General features: G+C 40.2%; 1 protein-coding gene across 1 annotated transcript in view; it reads left to right on the top strand.

The window, feature by feature from the left end:
* The window catches only part of NT5DC1 (5'-nucleotidase domain containing 1), a 168,630-nt gene that overhangs the window by 126,229 nt on the left and 25,524 nt on the right, over positions 1 to 16,877 (top strand). The window contains exons 8-11 of the mRNA XM_072141741.1: positions 2,440 to 2,614; positions 2,854 to 2,951; positions 4,962 to 5,080; positions 15,351 to 15,512. Coding sequence (XP_071997842.1) covers positions 2,440 to 2,614; positions 2,854 to 2,951; positions 4,962 to 5,080; positions 15,351 to 15,512 — 554 coding nt within the window. The remainder of the gene's footprint in view (positions 1 to 2,439; positions 2,615 to 2,853; positions 2,952 to 4,961; positions 5,081 to 15,350; positions 15,513 to 16,877) is intronic.

Below are 16,877 nucleotides of genomic sequence, written 5' to 3'. Positions count from 1 at the left end.
TACGAGGCCGTCAGCGCTGTTGACTTCCGCACCAGGTATTTGTTCATAACGGCTGTGGTGGGCACAAAATATGTAATATTGACATGGCTAAAAATGCAGGGGGAAAAAATGACGATGCCCCCCAGCTGTGGTAGGTTGATATGATCACAGTGGTGGTTGGCGCTCAGTAGTGTGCAGAACGTGATCTAGATCAAAAGAAAAAAATAAGACAATTAATAATATGTACATAATCCCATAGGATATAAAGTATCTACTTCCTAACATGAATATATGTGTAATCGCAAACATTGGTTGTTGGGCCGAGGGAGACTCGATTCAGGGTGTTCAAATTAAATTCTACATTGAGGCCCATCGGTTGTAATGAGTTCAGTTTATATATCCATTCAGTTTCCCGTTTGTTGAGAACTTTTTGTCTGTCGCCCCCTCTCCTCAACGGTGGGATGCAGAATGATGCAGAATCTGAGCTGATTTAATTTATGACCGAACTCTAGGAAGTGTCTGGGCTTTGAACGTCAGGTGCAATTTTTCACATTTTCATAAAAAAGCAAAATCCTGCCATTGAGGGACCTGCTCAGGTTTGAAGTCACTTTAAATAAAAGTAAAACCCCATAGATTACTCCATTATAGAAACTACACCCCTCAACGTACGTAAAACAACTTTTATGAAGTTTGTTAACCCTTTAATTGGTTTACAGGGGTTAAAACAAAATCGGATGCAATTTTGAAATTAAATTTTTTTTGGATAAATGAATGTGTTTTTCATAAAATGTACAAATTCTCAGTGGATAAAATACCAAAACGCTCCACAAAATTTGATACCCAATCCCTCCCGCATATAACAATACCCCATATGCCCAGGGCATTGAGGGGGGAGCTGCGCCGTTCAGAGCAGATTATGCATTGTCACTTTATAATGGCTATACAATCTTTATTTTTTTGACAATTTGGACATATAAGGGCTTATTTTTTGCGACATGAGATGCACTTTACAAAAATATTTTAGTGGGTCTGTAGCTTTTTGATGAGATTTTATTAACTCTTTAATGTATGGAGGAAAACAAAATTGTCAAATTTGGGTTTCTTTTTTTTTTGTATATTTTGGGGGTCGTACACCGTACACTAAACATACTATAATATTTTTATTCTATTGATCACTTCGATTACGGTGATACCTCATTTATATAGTTTTTTATATATTTTACAATTTTACAGGAAAAAACGAATATAAAGAAAATCTCATTTGTTTTTGCATCGCCATTGTTTCGGAGATATAACTTTAATATTTTTTGGTTAACAAAGCTAGTTTAAGGCTTATTTTTTACGTGTTGAGTTGTCGTTTTCAGTGGTACCATTTTGGTGCACATAACTTTTTTTTGATTACTTTTTGGAACATTTTTGTGAAGGGATTTTCTGAAAATTTACATTTTTGGCGAGTTTTTCAGGTTTTGTTTTTACGGTGTTCACCGTACGGGTCCAATAATTGTTCTGACTTATTGTAAAGATTGTTACAGACGCGGCGATACCAAATATGTGGGGTTTTGGTGATTTTCTGTTTTGTTTTTTTTTTTACTTTATTAGATGTGTTTAGGGAATGTTTGTGTTTAGGGGATTTTAACTTTATTTAATTAATTCTTTTTATTAAAAAGTGTGTTGATTTAGTACTTTTAACTTTTTTTCTTTACTTTTACAGGTTAGCTTGAACAAGCGATCAGCTGATCGCTTGTTCAAGCTATTCTTCACCTAATACAGTGTAATACAGATGTATTACACTGTATTATGTGACACTGCGCATGCTCAGTGTGTCACAGCCGGAAGGAGATTGCGCAGTCCCGGGGCTGCGATCGGAGGCACTTACACCCCCCGGTAAGCGCCGCGGGGGGGTCTGATTACAGTCAAATGCCCCGATCTCCGATCGCGGGTGTTAGAGGCGGGTGTCGGCTATAATACATAGCCGACACCCGCAGCTTCTGGCGCGGGCTCCGTTCTGGAGCCAGCGTCATAAGCATGACATACTATTACTGCATTTTGCGGGAACGCACCTCCCACCATGCAGTAATAGTACGTCAAATGTCGGGAAGGGGTTAAAGGTGTATTCCCACAAAGACAAGTTCTTATTTGTACTTAGGGTAACAAAATAACACATTCTCTAATTCACTGTTATTAACAAAAATACAGCATTTTACAGATATAATTCCACCTGTCTCTATCAGTTTCAGTTGCCCTGGGGCTCACACACCTCTATGAGTGTCTTATCAATATAGTTGCAGTAAGTCATAGTGCATAACCTCATCCAGACAGGTGGGGAATCCGGTAGTGTTAGTCCAGTAAGATTCTTGGTTCTAATAGTAGTAATCTATTATTTATATAATGTGTCAAGCAACCAAAAAAAAAGAACAACTTCTTCTTTAACATACGTCACTCTTTCTTCTGTTACTGTAGAAAATAGTGGAACATATTTCCCTACTGTGAAGCAGGACCCTGGCAGATATTTAAAGTCATGTCCAGAATCTTTGAAAAACTGGATACGCAGTCTGAAAAATGCTGGGAAAACCCTTTTGTTAATCACCAGCTCCCACAGTGACTACTGCCGCCTTCTGTGTGAGCACATTTTAGGGTAAGTTCTTATGTATTACGATTCTTTCTTTTTTTCAGATGTGTTCCTTACTGAATTTCCATTTCTTATAGTCTATCACTAGTATTTGAATCCCACATCTGTACTAGATTTAGTGACACCAAATGCAGTATATTAAAATGCCCAATAAAATATGTTGCAAAGTTAAATCTTGTATCATATCTAGAAATGTCTATAAGAAGGAATATTTGTGCATCATTGATGTTCTATTTTGTCCATAGGAAAGATTTTGAAGAGCTTTTTGACATAATAATTACTAATGCCTTGAAGCCAGGATTTTTCTCTCTTACTCCTCAACAAAGACCATTTTGGACTCTTGGTAAGTTTGTACTAAGTTCTTTTCTTTCTTGGCGCTGTTAAGAAGTGGACATTTATAAATAGCCCTGTATACCAACCATAACAGCTGAAAGTCTAACTACTTTTTGGTTAAAAAAAATGTTAATTTTATTCATTGATAACTGTTTTTGCTCAGTAGCCTTGCCATCTGCTTAGACTGCAAGTACAGTAGTTTGCCTATTATCCTATTCTCCCTTGCACCAAGTTTGTCTTCTGCCAAAAATAGGACAATTACATTATAACTATGATGGTGAGGGAGAGATCATCTCATCAAACAACTTATTCACTGTGTCCTATATAAATATACACGCGGAGATGCGTCTAATGAAAAAGATTTATTTTAAAGTGGCCAGCTCCTTCTATTAATAATTTTGACAATAAATTATAGACATTCCGTTGTTGTGGCATTAAAAAAAAGGAAAATGTAGCCATCTTTTAGGGCTGAAAGGGACCCCACTTTAAAAACTTAACTACTACTAGTCCAAAGAATTTTTTCCTTCTGTAACTGGGACTCTTATTGATCCCTATGTTACAATGAAAATCTTGGAAAAAAAATAGTTTAAATGGGTTTTTAATAATCTCATTGGGAACATATTCTACTAAAAAAAAGCACACACAGACACATACATATTTTTTCCCTTTGTATTGATAATTGTTCATATACTACATTAAAGAAAGGATCTGTCTCACAGCTTAGTTGTCTCTACAGAGAGCTGATTGCTAGCCATGTAACCTACAGAGAAAACATAGCTGTGCACTAATCCCAGTGCCATGTCCTTCATTACCCTACACCTCTGAATAGACTGGGTATGGATCCTTCCACTAACATTGACACTGCTGTGCTACATTAGGCCATCAGGAGTAATCAGTGCTGTAGTTACTTCAATTCCTACAAAGCACACATGCATACCTAGGATTGGATAGGGGATGAATTTATAAAGGCTTGAATACTAATATCACTGTATGAGTGGTATTAGGCTGGTTTCACATTGACTAAATAAGATCCACACTCCTATACATTTTTAAAGTATCTGAAATCACTGGAAAAACCTATTGACTCGAGTATAAGCCTAAGGTGTTAAATGCATTGGTCACAGCCTGCAGCCAGTATAAAACTGACCAGCTTCCTGCCCCCCAGTATATAGTCAGTAGCTACTGTCCCTAGTCCCTAGTGCTGTCCCTAGCACTGTCCTTAGTATATAGCCAGCAAGCCCCTGCCACCAGTATATAGACTGCCAGCTCCTGCAGTATATAGCCAGCCAGGCCCCCCCTATATAGCCAACCAGCCACCCCCCAGTATATAGCCAACCAGCACTCCCCCAGTGTATTGCCAGCAAGCCCCCCCAGTATATAGCCAGCCAACCCCCCCCCCCAGTATATAGCCTGCCAGCCCTTACCCCCCTAGCATATAGCCTACCAGCCCCTACTGACTCCCCCCTCCCCCCCCATATATATCCTGCCAGCCTATCTTCCTCTAGCCGGCCAGTCCCTGCGCCTAGCATGCCAAGCTTTTAATTAAAAAATTAACACTGTACTCACCTTTCCAACACCCCCGCAGATCCTCTTCTTGCTTCTGATGCTCCGGTGCCTTTTCAGGTCCTTCCGCTCCTCTTCGAGACGTTCAGCTCCTCTTTAGCTCCTCGCATACGGCCTGCACACACAATGACGTCAGCCACTTGCCGACGTTAATTAGAGAGTGTGTTTGTTGAGATCATGTGACCCTTGAATATTACTATTAAAACAACCCTGTTTATCACTTGTACACTGCTTGAGAAAGCCTCATTTTATGGAATTAAGATACAACTTTTTTCACCATCTGCTGTGCTAGTGCTGTTTTTTCCTTTGGATAACTTTGGAGGATCTAAGGCCCAGTTCTTAAAAACGTCGACCCACCATTTTGAATCGCTTGATTGTGCTGCTGGGACTTTTTCCTCGGTAGTGTATGTATGTATAATTCTTATAATATAATAATATGTTGGGTTTTTTTTTGTAGACAATGATGTGGAAGTTGACATGCTGCCAGGATTGGAGAAAGCAGGCTGGTACTCTCAGGGTAACTGGGTGCATTTATATGACCTGTTGAAAAAAATGACTGAAAAGCCAGAACCCAAGGTAAGATAATAATGATGGTAACTTACTTTTATGAAATAGTCCTCAAGAACAGTAATCGGCTGTTTAGAGGTCTTCATAAAACATTAAAGTTTACCTACCTATACAAAAGTTTTCCTCAATGTATTCTTGCTCTATTGGTGCTGAGCAGGTAGCTCTACCTGATGTGGAGCTAGAGCAGGAAACCACATGCTCTGAACAAGCTAAAGTCTGCTCCCTTCACTGTCAGTCTCATAGGCAGAGGCAAGAGTCTAACTGCTGTGGTGGGGAAAATATTTGAGGGGTTTGTTAGAGATGCTATCCTGGAGTATCTCACTGTGCACAACCTTATAACCCAGCGTCAGCATGGGTTTATGAGAGATCGGTCCTGTCAGACTAATCTGATTGGTTTCTACGAGGAGGTAAGTTCAAGACTGGATCTGGGGGACGATGTGGATGTTGTATATCTGGACTTTTCAAAGGCATTTGACACCGTGCCACATAAAAGGTTGGTATATAAAATGAGACTGCTGGGAATAGGAGAAAATCTGTGTATTTGGGTAAGTAATTGGCTTAGTGATAGAAAACAGAGGGTGGTCATTAATGGCACATTCTCAGATTGGGTTGACGTTACCAGTGGAGTGCCACAGGGGTCAGTATTGGGGCCACTTCTTTTTAATATTTTTATTAATGACCTTGTAGTGGGTTTACACAGTCAAGTTTCAATATTTGTAGATGATACTAAGCTGTGTAAAGTAATAAATACTGAGGTCGATCGTTTAGCATTACAGAGGGATTTGTGAAAGCTTGAGGAGTGGGCAGAGAAATGGTTGATGAGGTTTAATGTAGATAAATGTAAAGTTATGCGCTTGGGCCATGGAAAAAAAAAGTATAATTATGTTCTAAACGGTCAATTACTTAGTAAAACTGGAGCTGAAAAGGACTTGGGGGTATTGGTGGATGGTAAGCTTAATTTTAGTGACCAGAGCCAGGCGGCTACTGCTAAAACAAATAAAATTATGGTATGTATCAAGAGAGGAATAGATTCTCATGATAAAGACATAGTTTTGCTCTTATACAAATCCCTGGTCAGACCACACATGGAATATTGTGTACAGTTTTGGGCACCAGTGTATAAAAAGGATATAGTAGAGCTGGAACGGGTGCAGAGGAGAGCAACCAGGATTATTAGGGGAATGGGGGAATTAGAATACACTGACAGATTACAAAATTTGGGATTATTCAGTTTAGAAAAAAGACAACTGAGGGGAGACCTCATTACAATGTACAAATACCTGAACGGACAGTACAAGGATCTCTCCAAAGATCTTTTTATACCTAGGCCGGTGACCAGGACAAGGGGGCATCCTCTACGCCTAGAGGAGAGGCGATTTTACCATCAACATAGACAAAGGTTCTTTACTGTAAGAGCAGTGAGACTATGGAACTCTCTGCCGCAGGAGGTTGTTATGGCGGACTCTATGTACATGTTCAAGAGAGGCCTGGATGACTTTCTAGAGAGAAAAAATATCACGGGTTATGGGGATAAAACATTTATTTAATTCTTAAAGGTTGGACTTGATGGACTTGCGTCTTTTTCCAGCCTTATATACTATGATACTATAAAAAAGAGACCGTAGTGGCACCCCCTCCCTTCCTCCCTCTCTTCTTTAACATGTACACAGAACCAGCTCACCAGCACGTAATCCCTCTTTTTACAGTTTCTACATACAAGAGCAATCTGATAAGAACACTAGTTGTTTTCTCACAATATATAAATGTATAGTTCCAAAGACCCAATAATGCATGCATGTCTCCTTTAATTTTGCAAAAGATTATTTTTGGTTTTTGAGATTTTTATATAAGAATGAATTTCTTTCAGACATGATACAATTTCTTCATCCATCCCACAGTGGTGTTTGTGGTGTTTGGGGTGATTTTCCTGCTCACAGTAGTGTTCAACAAATAAGCTAAACAGTTCTCATCAATAACTAGACCAAATGGTAGAAAGCCAGTGCTGGCATCATCTGGGGTTTAGCATTTGATTCTAATTGTGAAGAAAGATATTATATGGCCTTTGTGGATGATAGAAAGGTAAATCTTCAATCAGTGACCAGGACCACATGGTAGAGCATGAGTGTTCTTCTCACAAGATGAGTTTGGCTCTTGTGGTATTAGCTTTGTGACTAGAGATGAGCGAGCACTAAAATGCTCGGGTGCTCGTTATTCGAGACGAACTTTTCCAGATGCTCGAGTGCTCGTCTCGAATAACGAGCCCCATTGAAGTCAATGGGAGACTCGAGCATTTTTCAAAGGGACCATGGTTCGGGAATAAAATGTGTTATTTAATTGAAAAAGAATGTCTTCTGATAAGTTAGCAGATGTATGCAAACATCTGCAATCTATTCTTCACTGTCCGCGTGTATATTATCTCCCGACAAGTTAGCAGATATGAAGAACAGTGAAGAATAGAATAAAAACAGTGAACATAGGATCATTTAAGTGAAAAACACAGTGAAGAATAGATTGCAGATGTTCGGCACATCTGCTTACTTGTCGGGAGATACGCTGTCCCGGGATCCGCTCCTCTTCTTCCACTGAAGTCTCCCCGATGTCTCCCTGCTGCCTGATGTCTCCCTGCTGCGCGCGATGTCTCCCTGCTGCGCGCGATGTCTCCCTGCTGCGCGCAATGTCTTCCTGCTGCGCCCGATGTCTCCCTGCTGCGCCCGATGTGTCTCTGCTGCGCCCGATGTGTCTCTGCTGCGCCCGATGTGTCTCTGCTGCGCCCGATGTGTCTCTGCTGCGCCCGATGTCTCCCTGGTGCGCGATGTCTCCCTGCTGCCGTTCCGCGTGTATCTTCCGACAAGTAAGCAGATGTGCCGAACATCTGTAATCTATTCTTCACTGTGTTCTTCACTGTGTTTTTCACTTAAATGATCCTGTGTTCACTGTTTTTATTCTATTCTTCATTGTTCTTCACTGTGTTTGTTTAATTAAATGCTCGATCTCGAGCAGGGGAAATACTCGTCCGAGCAACGAGCCGTTTCGAGTACCTTAATACTCGAACGAGCATCAAGCTCGGACGAGTATACTCGCTCATCTCTATTTGTGACCCTAAGACCCCACCTGATAACATGAATAAAACACATGGATGGCATGCAGATGTTTTATTCTATGTAGTATAGAAGGTAAGACCCATGTGAAATTAATAAAGCCAACTATTACAGGGGAAATATAAACTTGCTGGTGCTTTCTAACATGAAAGACTAAGTTGTCCTTGAAGAAATATGAACCATATTGTGATGGAGCGTTTTTGCCTTTCTAACACTTTGATGAATTATCTTGTTTCTATTCCTTTTTTAATAGTTAAATGTATTTTATTGGTGAAAATTAAATATTATCTTGCCCTTTTAAAAGGTTGGGGTCCCCAGAAAACAATCTACATTATTTTGAACACATTTGAAATCTACCGTGAAAATCAAACATGAATAAACCATAGACTTGCTCATAAATCCTCTGTGCCTGTGGTAATCTTATATTTGTTATCCATGGCCTCCTTAATTCTTAAATTTAACTTTTAAAATTATATTGATGAGCTAGAAGGGAACTGGAGGGCATTACCAGAACCCATCTATGCTCCCCTCTACCTGCTCCCACTGAACTTCCCAGACAGTGGGAGTCCTGGGACAATCTGTGTATATGCAGCACAGGGAGATTTTGGTAACAAACCCCAAGAGGCTTTCTGGCTCATGAGCATTTTAGTGTCCCTGGCTTATGATGCTTAGTTTTAATGGTCAGTATATTTCCTTTGAACATTTTTTTTAGGAATTTTGATTTTTGATTTTTTTTTTTTAATTTTGGTTTTCAAAATGTATCTTTTTGATAAAGCTGTGGATCTTGCAGTTTTTATAATGCTCGTTTCCACTACTTACACTAAATGGCAATACTCTCTAAAAAATGTCCAGTAGTCTCCCCATTATTAATAGAATGTCAAGTAGTCTCTCCTCATCAATAAAATGTCCAGCAGTCTCCCCTCCTTAATAAAATATCCAGGAGTCTTTTCTCATCAATAAAATGTCCAGTAGTCTCTCCTCATCAATAAAATCTCCAGTAGTCTCACCTCATCAATATAATGTCCAGTAGTCTCGACTCATCAATAAAATGTCAAGTAGTCCCTCCTCATTAGTCTCCCAGTAGTCTCTCCTCATCAATAAAATGTCCAGTAGTCTCTCCTCATCAATAAAATGTCCAGTAGTCTTCCCTCATCAATAAAATGTCCAATATTCTCCCAGTAGTCTCTCCTCAATAACATGTCCAGTAGTCTTCTCTCCTCAATAAAATGTCCAGTAGTCTCTCCTTATCAATAAAATGTCCAGTAGTCTCACCTCATCAATATAATGTCAATTATTCTCTCCTCATCAATAAAATGTCCAGTAGTCTCCCCTCATCAATGAAATGTCCAATAGTCTCCCAGTAGTCTCCCCTCATCAATAAAATGTCCAATAGTCTCACCTCATCAATAATATGTCCAGTAGTCTCACCTCATCAATAATATGTCCAGTAGTCTCACCTCATCAATAAAATGTCAAGGAGTCTCTCCTCATCAATAAAATGTCAAGGAGTCTCTCCTCATCAATAAAATGTCCAATAGTCTCCCAGTAGTCTCTCCTCAATAAAATGTCCAGTAGTCTCACCTCATCAATAAAATGTACAGTAGTCTCACCTCATCAATAAAATGTCAAGTAGTCTCTCCTCATCAATAAAATGTCCAGTAGTCTCCCCTCATCAAAAAAATGTCCAATAGTCTCCCAGTAGTCTCCCCTCATCAATAAAATGTCCAGTAGTCTCTCCTCATCAATAAAATGTCCAGTAGTCTTCCCTCATCAATAAAATGTCCAATATTCTCCCAGTAGTCTCTCCTCAATAACATGTCCAGTAGTCTTCTCTCCTCAATAAAAGTCCAGTAGTCTCTCCTTATCAATAAAATGTCCAGTAGTCTCACCTCATCAATATAATGTCAATTATTCTCTCCTCATCAATAAAATGTCCAATAGTCTCCCAGTAGTCTCCCCTCATCAATAAAATGTCCAATAGTCTCACCTCATCAATAATATGTCCAGTAGTCTCACCTCATCAATAATATGTCCAGTAGTCTCACCTCATCAATAAAATGTCAAGGAGTCTCTCCTCATCAATAAAATGTCCAGTAGTCTCACCTTATCAATAAAATGTCTAATAGTCTCCCAGTAGTCTCTCCTCAATAAAATGTCCAGTAGTCTCCCCTCATCAATGAAATGTCCAATAGTCTCCCAGTAGTCTCCCCTCATCAATACAATGTCCAATAGTCTCACCTCATCAATAATATGTCCAGTAGTCTCACCTCATCAATAATATGTCCAGTAGTCTCACCTCATCAATAAAATGTCAAGGAGTCTCTCCTCATCAATAAAATGTCAAGGAGTCTCTCCTCATCAATAAAATGTCCAATAGTCTCCCAGTAGTCTCTCCTCAATAAAATGTCCAGTAGTCTCACCTCATCAATAAAATGTACAGTAGTCTCACCTCATCAATAAAATGTCAAGTAGTCTCTCCTCATCAATAAAATGTCCAGTAGTCTCCCCTCATCAGAAAAATGTCCAATAGTCTCCCAGTAGTCTCCCCTCATCAATAAAATGTCCAGTAGTCTCTCCTCATCAATAAAATGTCCAGTAGTCTCCCAGTAGTCTCTCCTCATTAATAAAATGGCCAGTAGTTTCCTTATATGTGAGTAAGCTATCTCTGTTGATGGCTGCTGCTGTTTTTCTTATTTGATAATCGGTTGGTCTGTAGCCCAACTGGAGAAATTCAGACCTTTTAGCTCAAGGAGGTGTTTTTCCAGGTCTGTCTTGTCTGAGCAGATAAGGTTAAAATTTATAGCTTGACTGTATAAAATGGATTGTCTTATGTGTTTGGGGTAGAAGCTGTAATTTCTCAGGTAGGAAATTCTATCTGTTGGTTTGTGGTATAATGACGTGGTTAAAAGGCTGTTCAAGATGTATAGTGGTGTCCAGAAAGTGTATTTCATTATCTGGATAGTTTAATTTCAGATTCATGGTGGAATGAAAGTTGTTGTAACCCGCATGGAATTGAAGAAGGGCCTCTTTACCTGCAATCTTTGTACACAAACATTCCCCACAAAGTTGGAAAAGCGGCATGTCGTGCACTAGGGTTGCACTGATACCTGAATTTTGAGTGCAATACGATAACCAGAAAAGTATTGTGATACTCAATACCGATACAATACTTTCAAAAAAGAAAAAAGTATTGTCTAAATGTTAAGGATTGGGTCACATGGGGCCTTTACAAGCAAACGTCTGGGGGCGGGCTCAGCCTGATTGTATTTGCATTTCCTTTGAAACACATGCGATCAGTAATGCTTGACCAGTGATTAGCCAGGAGAAGCTTTAGTGCTTTATGACAGTGTACTATATATATTATAAAGGCTGTCCTGGTAATGTTAATATAAAATACTATATTAAATAGTATAATTTAGGGCTCATGAAGACGGGCGTTTTTTGATGTCCATGTGCTATCCTTTTTTTGTGGATGGCAAACTGACCCACTGTTTCCTATGGGTCTGTTCACATGTCCATTTTTTTCACAGATGTGCAGACAGTGAGAAAAAATTGCAGTATGCAGACCACGTACATCCATAGAATTCAATGGATTCGCAAAAAAATGGACGGCACATGCATGACATCCGTATCCAGACTGTTATTTCTTCAAATGTTGCTAGGCAAGCAACTGGGCAGGGCAAGAAGTAGATTATCAACCCCTCATCTGTTTTTGCATATGGGAAAAAAAAACGGATGGCGTAGGAATGTGATGAGTAGTGGACAGGCCCATCTGGATGACCCCTTATTTTTTGTCTTTTTTATAATCTCCATAATAATAATAATAATAATAATAATAAATAATCATCATTATCACCATCATCATCTCAATAATAATATCCTTAATAATAATCTTAATAATAATATTAATAATAATAATATTCTCAATAATAATAATACTACTGGTAAAAATAATAATCTCTGAGAAGATCGCTCTCTATATACCAGTGGATGGAGCCTGTGTCACAGTGTAACAGTGAAGCTCTTAGTTAAATAATGTAGAGTCTGTGGAAGTCATTCAGTACCGCACGTGACAGAAACCCGGTATTGAACCGTTCTGGATTTGAAAGTACAGGCAGTCCTCGGGTTACATACAAGATAGGGTCTGTAGGTTTGTTCTTAAGTTGAGTTTGTATGTAAGTCGGAACTGTATACTTTATTATTGTAACACCTGTGAAAATTTTTTTGGTCTCTGTGACAATTGGATTTTAAAAATGTTGGATTGTCATAAGAACCAAGATAAACAATAAATCTTAATTGCAGGCACCATTGATAACTGTTAAAGCTGTTTATTGTAGCCTAGGGCTAAAGTACAGTAAATTACCAAAATCCAGAGGTCCGTTTGTAACTAGGGGTCGTATGTAAGTCTGGTGTTCTTAAGTAGGGGACCGCCTGTATCATATAAGTACCGTGATTTCGATGCATTGTGCAATCCTATTGGGCAAACATGGTGAAACATAACATACCAACAGAACTGGTCACAGCACTTATGCAATTTGTGCTCACCAACAACTACTTTGCATTTGGAGAAGACCTGTACCTACACCGTATGGGCACATCAGTGGATTCAAGGTGTGCACTACAGTATGGTAACCTTTTCAAAAGGAAGGTGCATAATTAAATAAATGCACCGCAAAACCCATGATCTACTTCCATTGCATTGAAGATATCCTGATCATCTGGACTGCAGGTGAGGAGGCCCTTCTTGATTTCCCCAAGGAGACTCCCCCAAGAGCACACAAATACAGGACACTCCCCCAAGAGCACACAAATACAGGACACTCCCCCAGGAGCACAGAAATACAGGACACTCCCCCAGGAGCGCTCATATACTGGAGACTGCCCATGGAGCACACAAATATAGGAGACTCCCCATGGAGCACACATATATTGGAGACTCCCCATGGAGCACACAAATACAGGAGACTCCCCGTGGAGCACACAAATACAGGAGACTCCCCATGGAGCACACAAATACAGGTGACTCCCCATGGAGCACACAAATACAGGAGACTCCCCATGGAGCACACAAATACAGGAGACTCCCCATGGAGCGCACAAATACAGGAGACTCCCCATGGAGCGCACAAATACAGGAGACTCCCCATGGAGCGCACAAATACAGGAGACTCCCCATGGAGCGCACAAATACAGGAGACTCCCCATGGAGCGCACAAATACAGGAGACTCCCCATGGAGCGCACAAATACAGGAGACTCCCCATGGAGCGCACAAATACAGGAGACTCCCCATGGAGCGCACAAATACAGGAGACTCCCCATGGAGCATAAATATACTGGAGACTCCCCATGAAGCACACAAATACTGGAGACTCGCCATGGAACACACAAATACAGGAGACTCGCCATGGAGCGCACAAATACAGGAGACTCCCCATGGAGCGCACAAATACAGGAGACTCCCCATGGAGCGCACAAATACAGGAGACTCCCCATGGAGCATAAATATACTGGAGACTCCCCATGGAGCGCACAAATACAGGAGACTCCCCATGGAGCACACAAATACAGGAGACTCCCCATGGAGCATAAATATACTGGAGACTCCCCATGGAGCACACAAATACTGGAGACTCGCCATGGAGCACAGACATACAGAACACTCTCCTAGGAGCACACAAATTCAGGAGATTCCCCTAGGAGCACACAAATACAGGAGACTCCCCATGGAGCGCACAAATACAGGAGACTCCCCATGGAGCGCACAAATACAGGAGACTCCCCATGGAGCGCACAAATACAGGAGACTCCCCATGGAGCGCACAAATACAGGAGACTCCCCATGGAGCGCACAAATACAGGAGACTCCCCATGGAGCGCACAAATACAGGAGACTCCCCATGGAGCAGAAATATACTGGAGACTCCCCATGGAGCACACAAATACTGGAGACTCGCCATGGAACACACAAATACAGGAGACTCGCCATGGAACACACAAATACAGGAGACTCGCCATGGAGCGCACAAATACAGGAGACTCCCCATGGAGCGCACAAATACAGGAGACTCCCCATGGAGCATAAATATACTGGAGACTCCCCATGGAGCACGCAAATACTGGAGACTCGCCATGGAGCACAGACATACAGAAGACTCTCCTAGGAGCACACAAATTCAGGAGATTCCCCTAGGAGCACACAAATACAGGAGACTCCCCAACCAGGAGCACACAAATACAGGAGACTTCCCCAAGAGCACACAAATACAGGAGACTTCCCCAAGAGCAGACAAATACAGGAGACTCCCCGGAGTTCACAAATACAGGAGACTTCCCATGGAGAACACATATAGGAGACTCCCCCAGGAGCACATAAATACAGAGGGGGGCGGGGCCAGCCTCATCATGTGAGGAGATAGCAGGGATTGTTCCCACCTCCTCCTGGTCTCCATTCCTCGGCTGTTCTTTAGCTCTAATGTACCGAATCAGGAGGAGACGGGACAACCCGGGGGAGGTGGGAGGAACTCGGAACATTCTCCCAGCTGCCAGTGACAGTGGGACATAGCCCAAAAAATAGGACTGCCCCACCAAATCCTGGACGGTTGGAAGCTACATCATGTACATCGTGATAATATCAGACATAAACAGACGTTTCCTCATTCATTTCAGTACATGGATGTACAGGCAGTCCCCGGGTTACGTACAAGATAGGATCCGGAGGTTTGTTCTTAAGTTGAATTTGTATGTAAGTCGAAACTGTATATTTTATAATTGTAGATCCAGACAAAAAAAATTTTGGCCCCAGTAACAATTGGAGTTTAAACATTTTTTGCTGTAATGGGACCAAGGATTATTAATAAAGCTTCATTACAGACAATTTACAGCTGATTATTGCAGTCTGGGACTATAGTAAAGCATTCAGAAAGCTTCACCAGAGGTCAGAGGGGTCTGTCTGTAACTATGGGTTGTCTGTAAGTCGGGTGTCCTTAAGTAGGGGACCGCCTGTACTGAGTGTATTTCATTAGCATTGAGCTAATAGTACTTTATAGTTGCCTTGAATAATCTTGGTCACAAATCATATCATTAACAAAACATTTTTTTTTATCATTCCGTAGGTTAAAATTAAGCACCTTAGTGAAAGTCTAACGGAGTCTTATAACTGAAGTGTTTCCTGACTTGCAGGTGGTGTATTTTGGGGACAGCATGCGGTCAGATATTTTCTCAGCCCGTCACTATAGCAACTGGGAGACTGTCCTCATCCTTGAGGAGTTAGAAGGTGGTGAAGTCCAAGAGCCAGACATGACTGATTTCGGATCCTCCTTAAAAAAGAAAGGAAAGTATGATGTAAGTGATCTTTACTGGTGTTTCCTTCTAGAATCTGCATCACTTTAAGGAAGTCCTCTAGAAACGTGCATAAACATTTACTAATATGTTATTTTCTATTTTGACGTATGAGTGAAATCAAATAATTTATTTCTTTAATGTCTTCATAGCTGTAATTTACTCCGGAAATTCCCTGGTTTATGTGACTGTACAGACGTTAGACAGTTTGCGGTGCAGTATAACACTTTCATGTGTACCAGAGTCAATAAACAGGCTCCAGCACAGCAAACAGACCTGAGCTGCTCACAAGTTGTTGTACTGTTTGGTTACAGGATTAATCTATGAAGAGCCACTTCCAAGGGTATTTATGGGAACTTTTCACCAAGAAAGAAGGGATTTGTGTAAAAGGCAAAGCACTTGAATATGACTTTGTATAACATTTATGTAGAACATGCATTTCAGGACTAGTCACCCCACACATATTTTCTCAAAAGATGTTAAGAATTTGTACTAGAAGAACAGCCCCCAGCTTCCTGTTTATTTCCTACAGATTATATGGATAATATGCTTTACATATAAATTAGAACAGAGAACAAACAGTCAATCTTTACAATCTGATTTCTCTTCCTTTTTTGTGTTTTTGAAGGTAAGATTCACAGAATATCTCAGTGTAACCCTTGCAAGTAAATTTCTTCTAAGAAATATACAGGATGCAACAAAAATAAACATCAGCAAATTATCATATATGATCACCACATTTCAGCCATTTCCATCTCATAAAATGATATAATGTCCTGTTTGCACTGTGATATTAACCCCTTTATTCTCCGTACATGTTTTCCACATTAATGCTCGGACCATTTTTTAGGTTTTTGTCATCAATGTCTTCTGCAATCTGTAACAAAGTTAATTAAGTAAATTAATTTAATTAATTAATTATATATTTAATGTATTATTTTTCCGTCGCTATAACTGAATGGGGTCAAAATGTGGTTTTTTTTTTTTTTAAACTTTCATTTTTATTAAAATTTTTATATTTTCATCTATTACAGCAGAACAATAGGCATACCAGTACATAGGTCACTCATGTTGTGTACATTAACAAACACATTTGTAAGAGGGGCAAAAGATACATAAAATACCGAATAAAATGCTCATTATATAAATGGAATATGGTGTTGCCTCTTTATACGGCATAGGTCTACGCCATAGCCCGTTGAAGTTATATGTACTTTCCAGAAATCAATATTAGCTCGATCTTTAGGCACTAGTTTGCTTTTGAGCCCTTCCTTTTCCTACTCCTGGGTTGCCCAACCACGCCCAACTGTTGTCAGGCCTTTAAACATAACTAATAGAGGAAATAATTAAAACTGTGCATCAACCATG

The sequence above is a fragment of the Engystomops pustulosus genome, chromosome 3 (assembly GCF_040894005.1).
Source record: "Engystomops pustulosus chromosome 3, aEngPut4.maternal, whole genome shotgun sequence".
NCBI classification, from domain to species: Eukaryota; Metazoa; Chordata; class Amphibia; order Anura; family Leptodactylidae; genus Engystomops; species Engystomops pustulosus.
The sequence above is the reverse complement of the archived record's forward strand: the minus strand, read 5'-3'. Positions and strand labels throughout refer to the sequence as shown.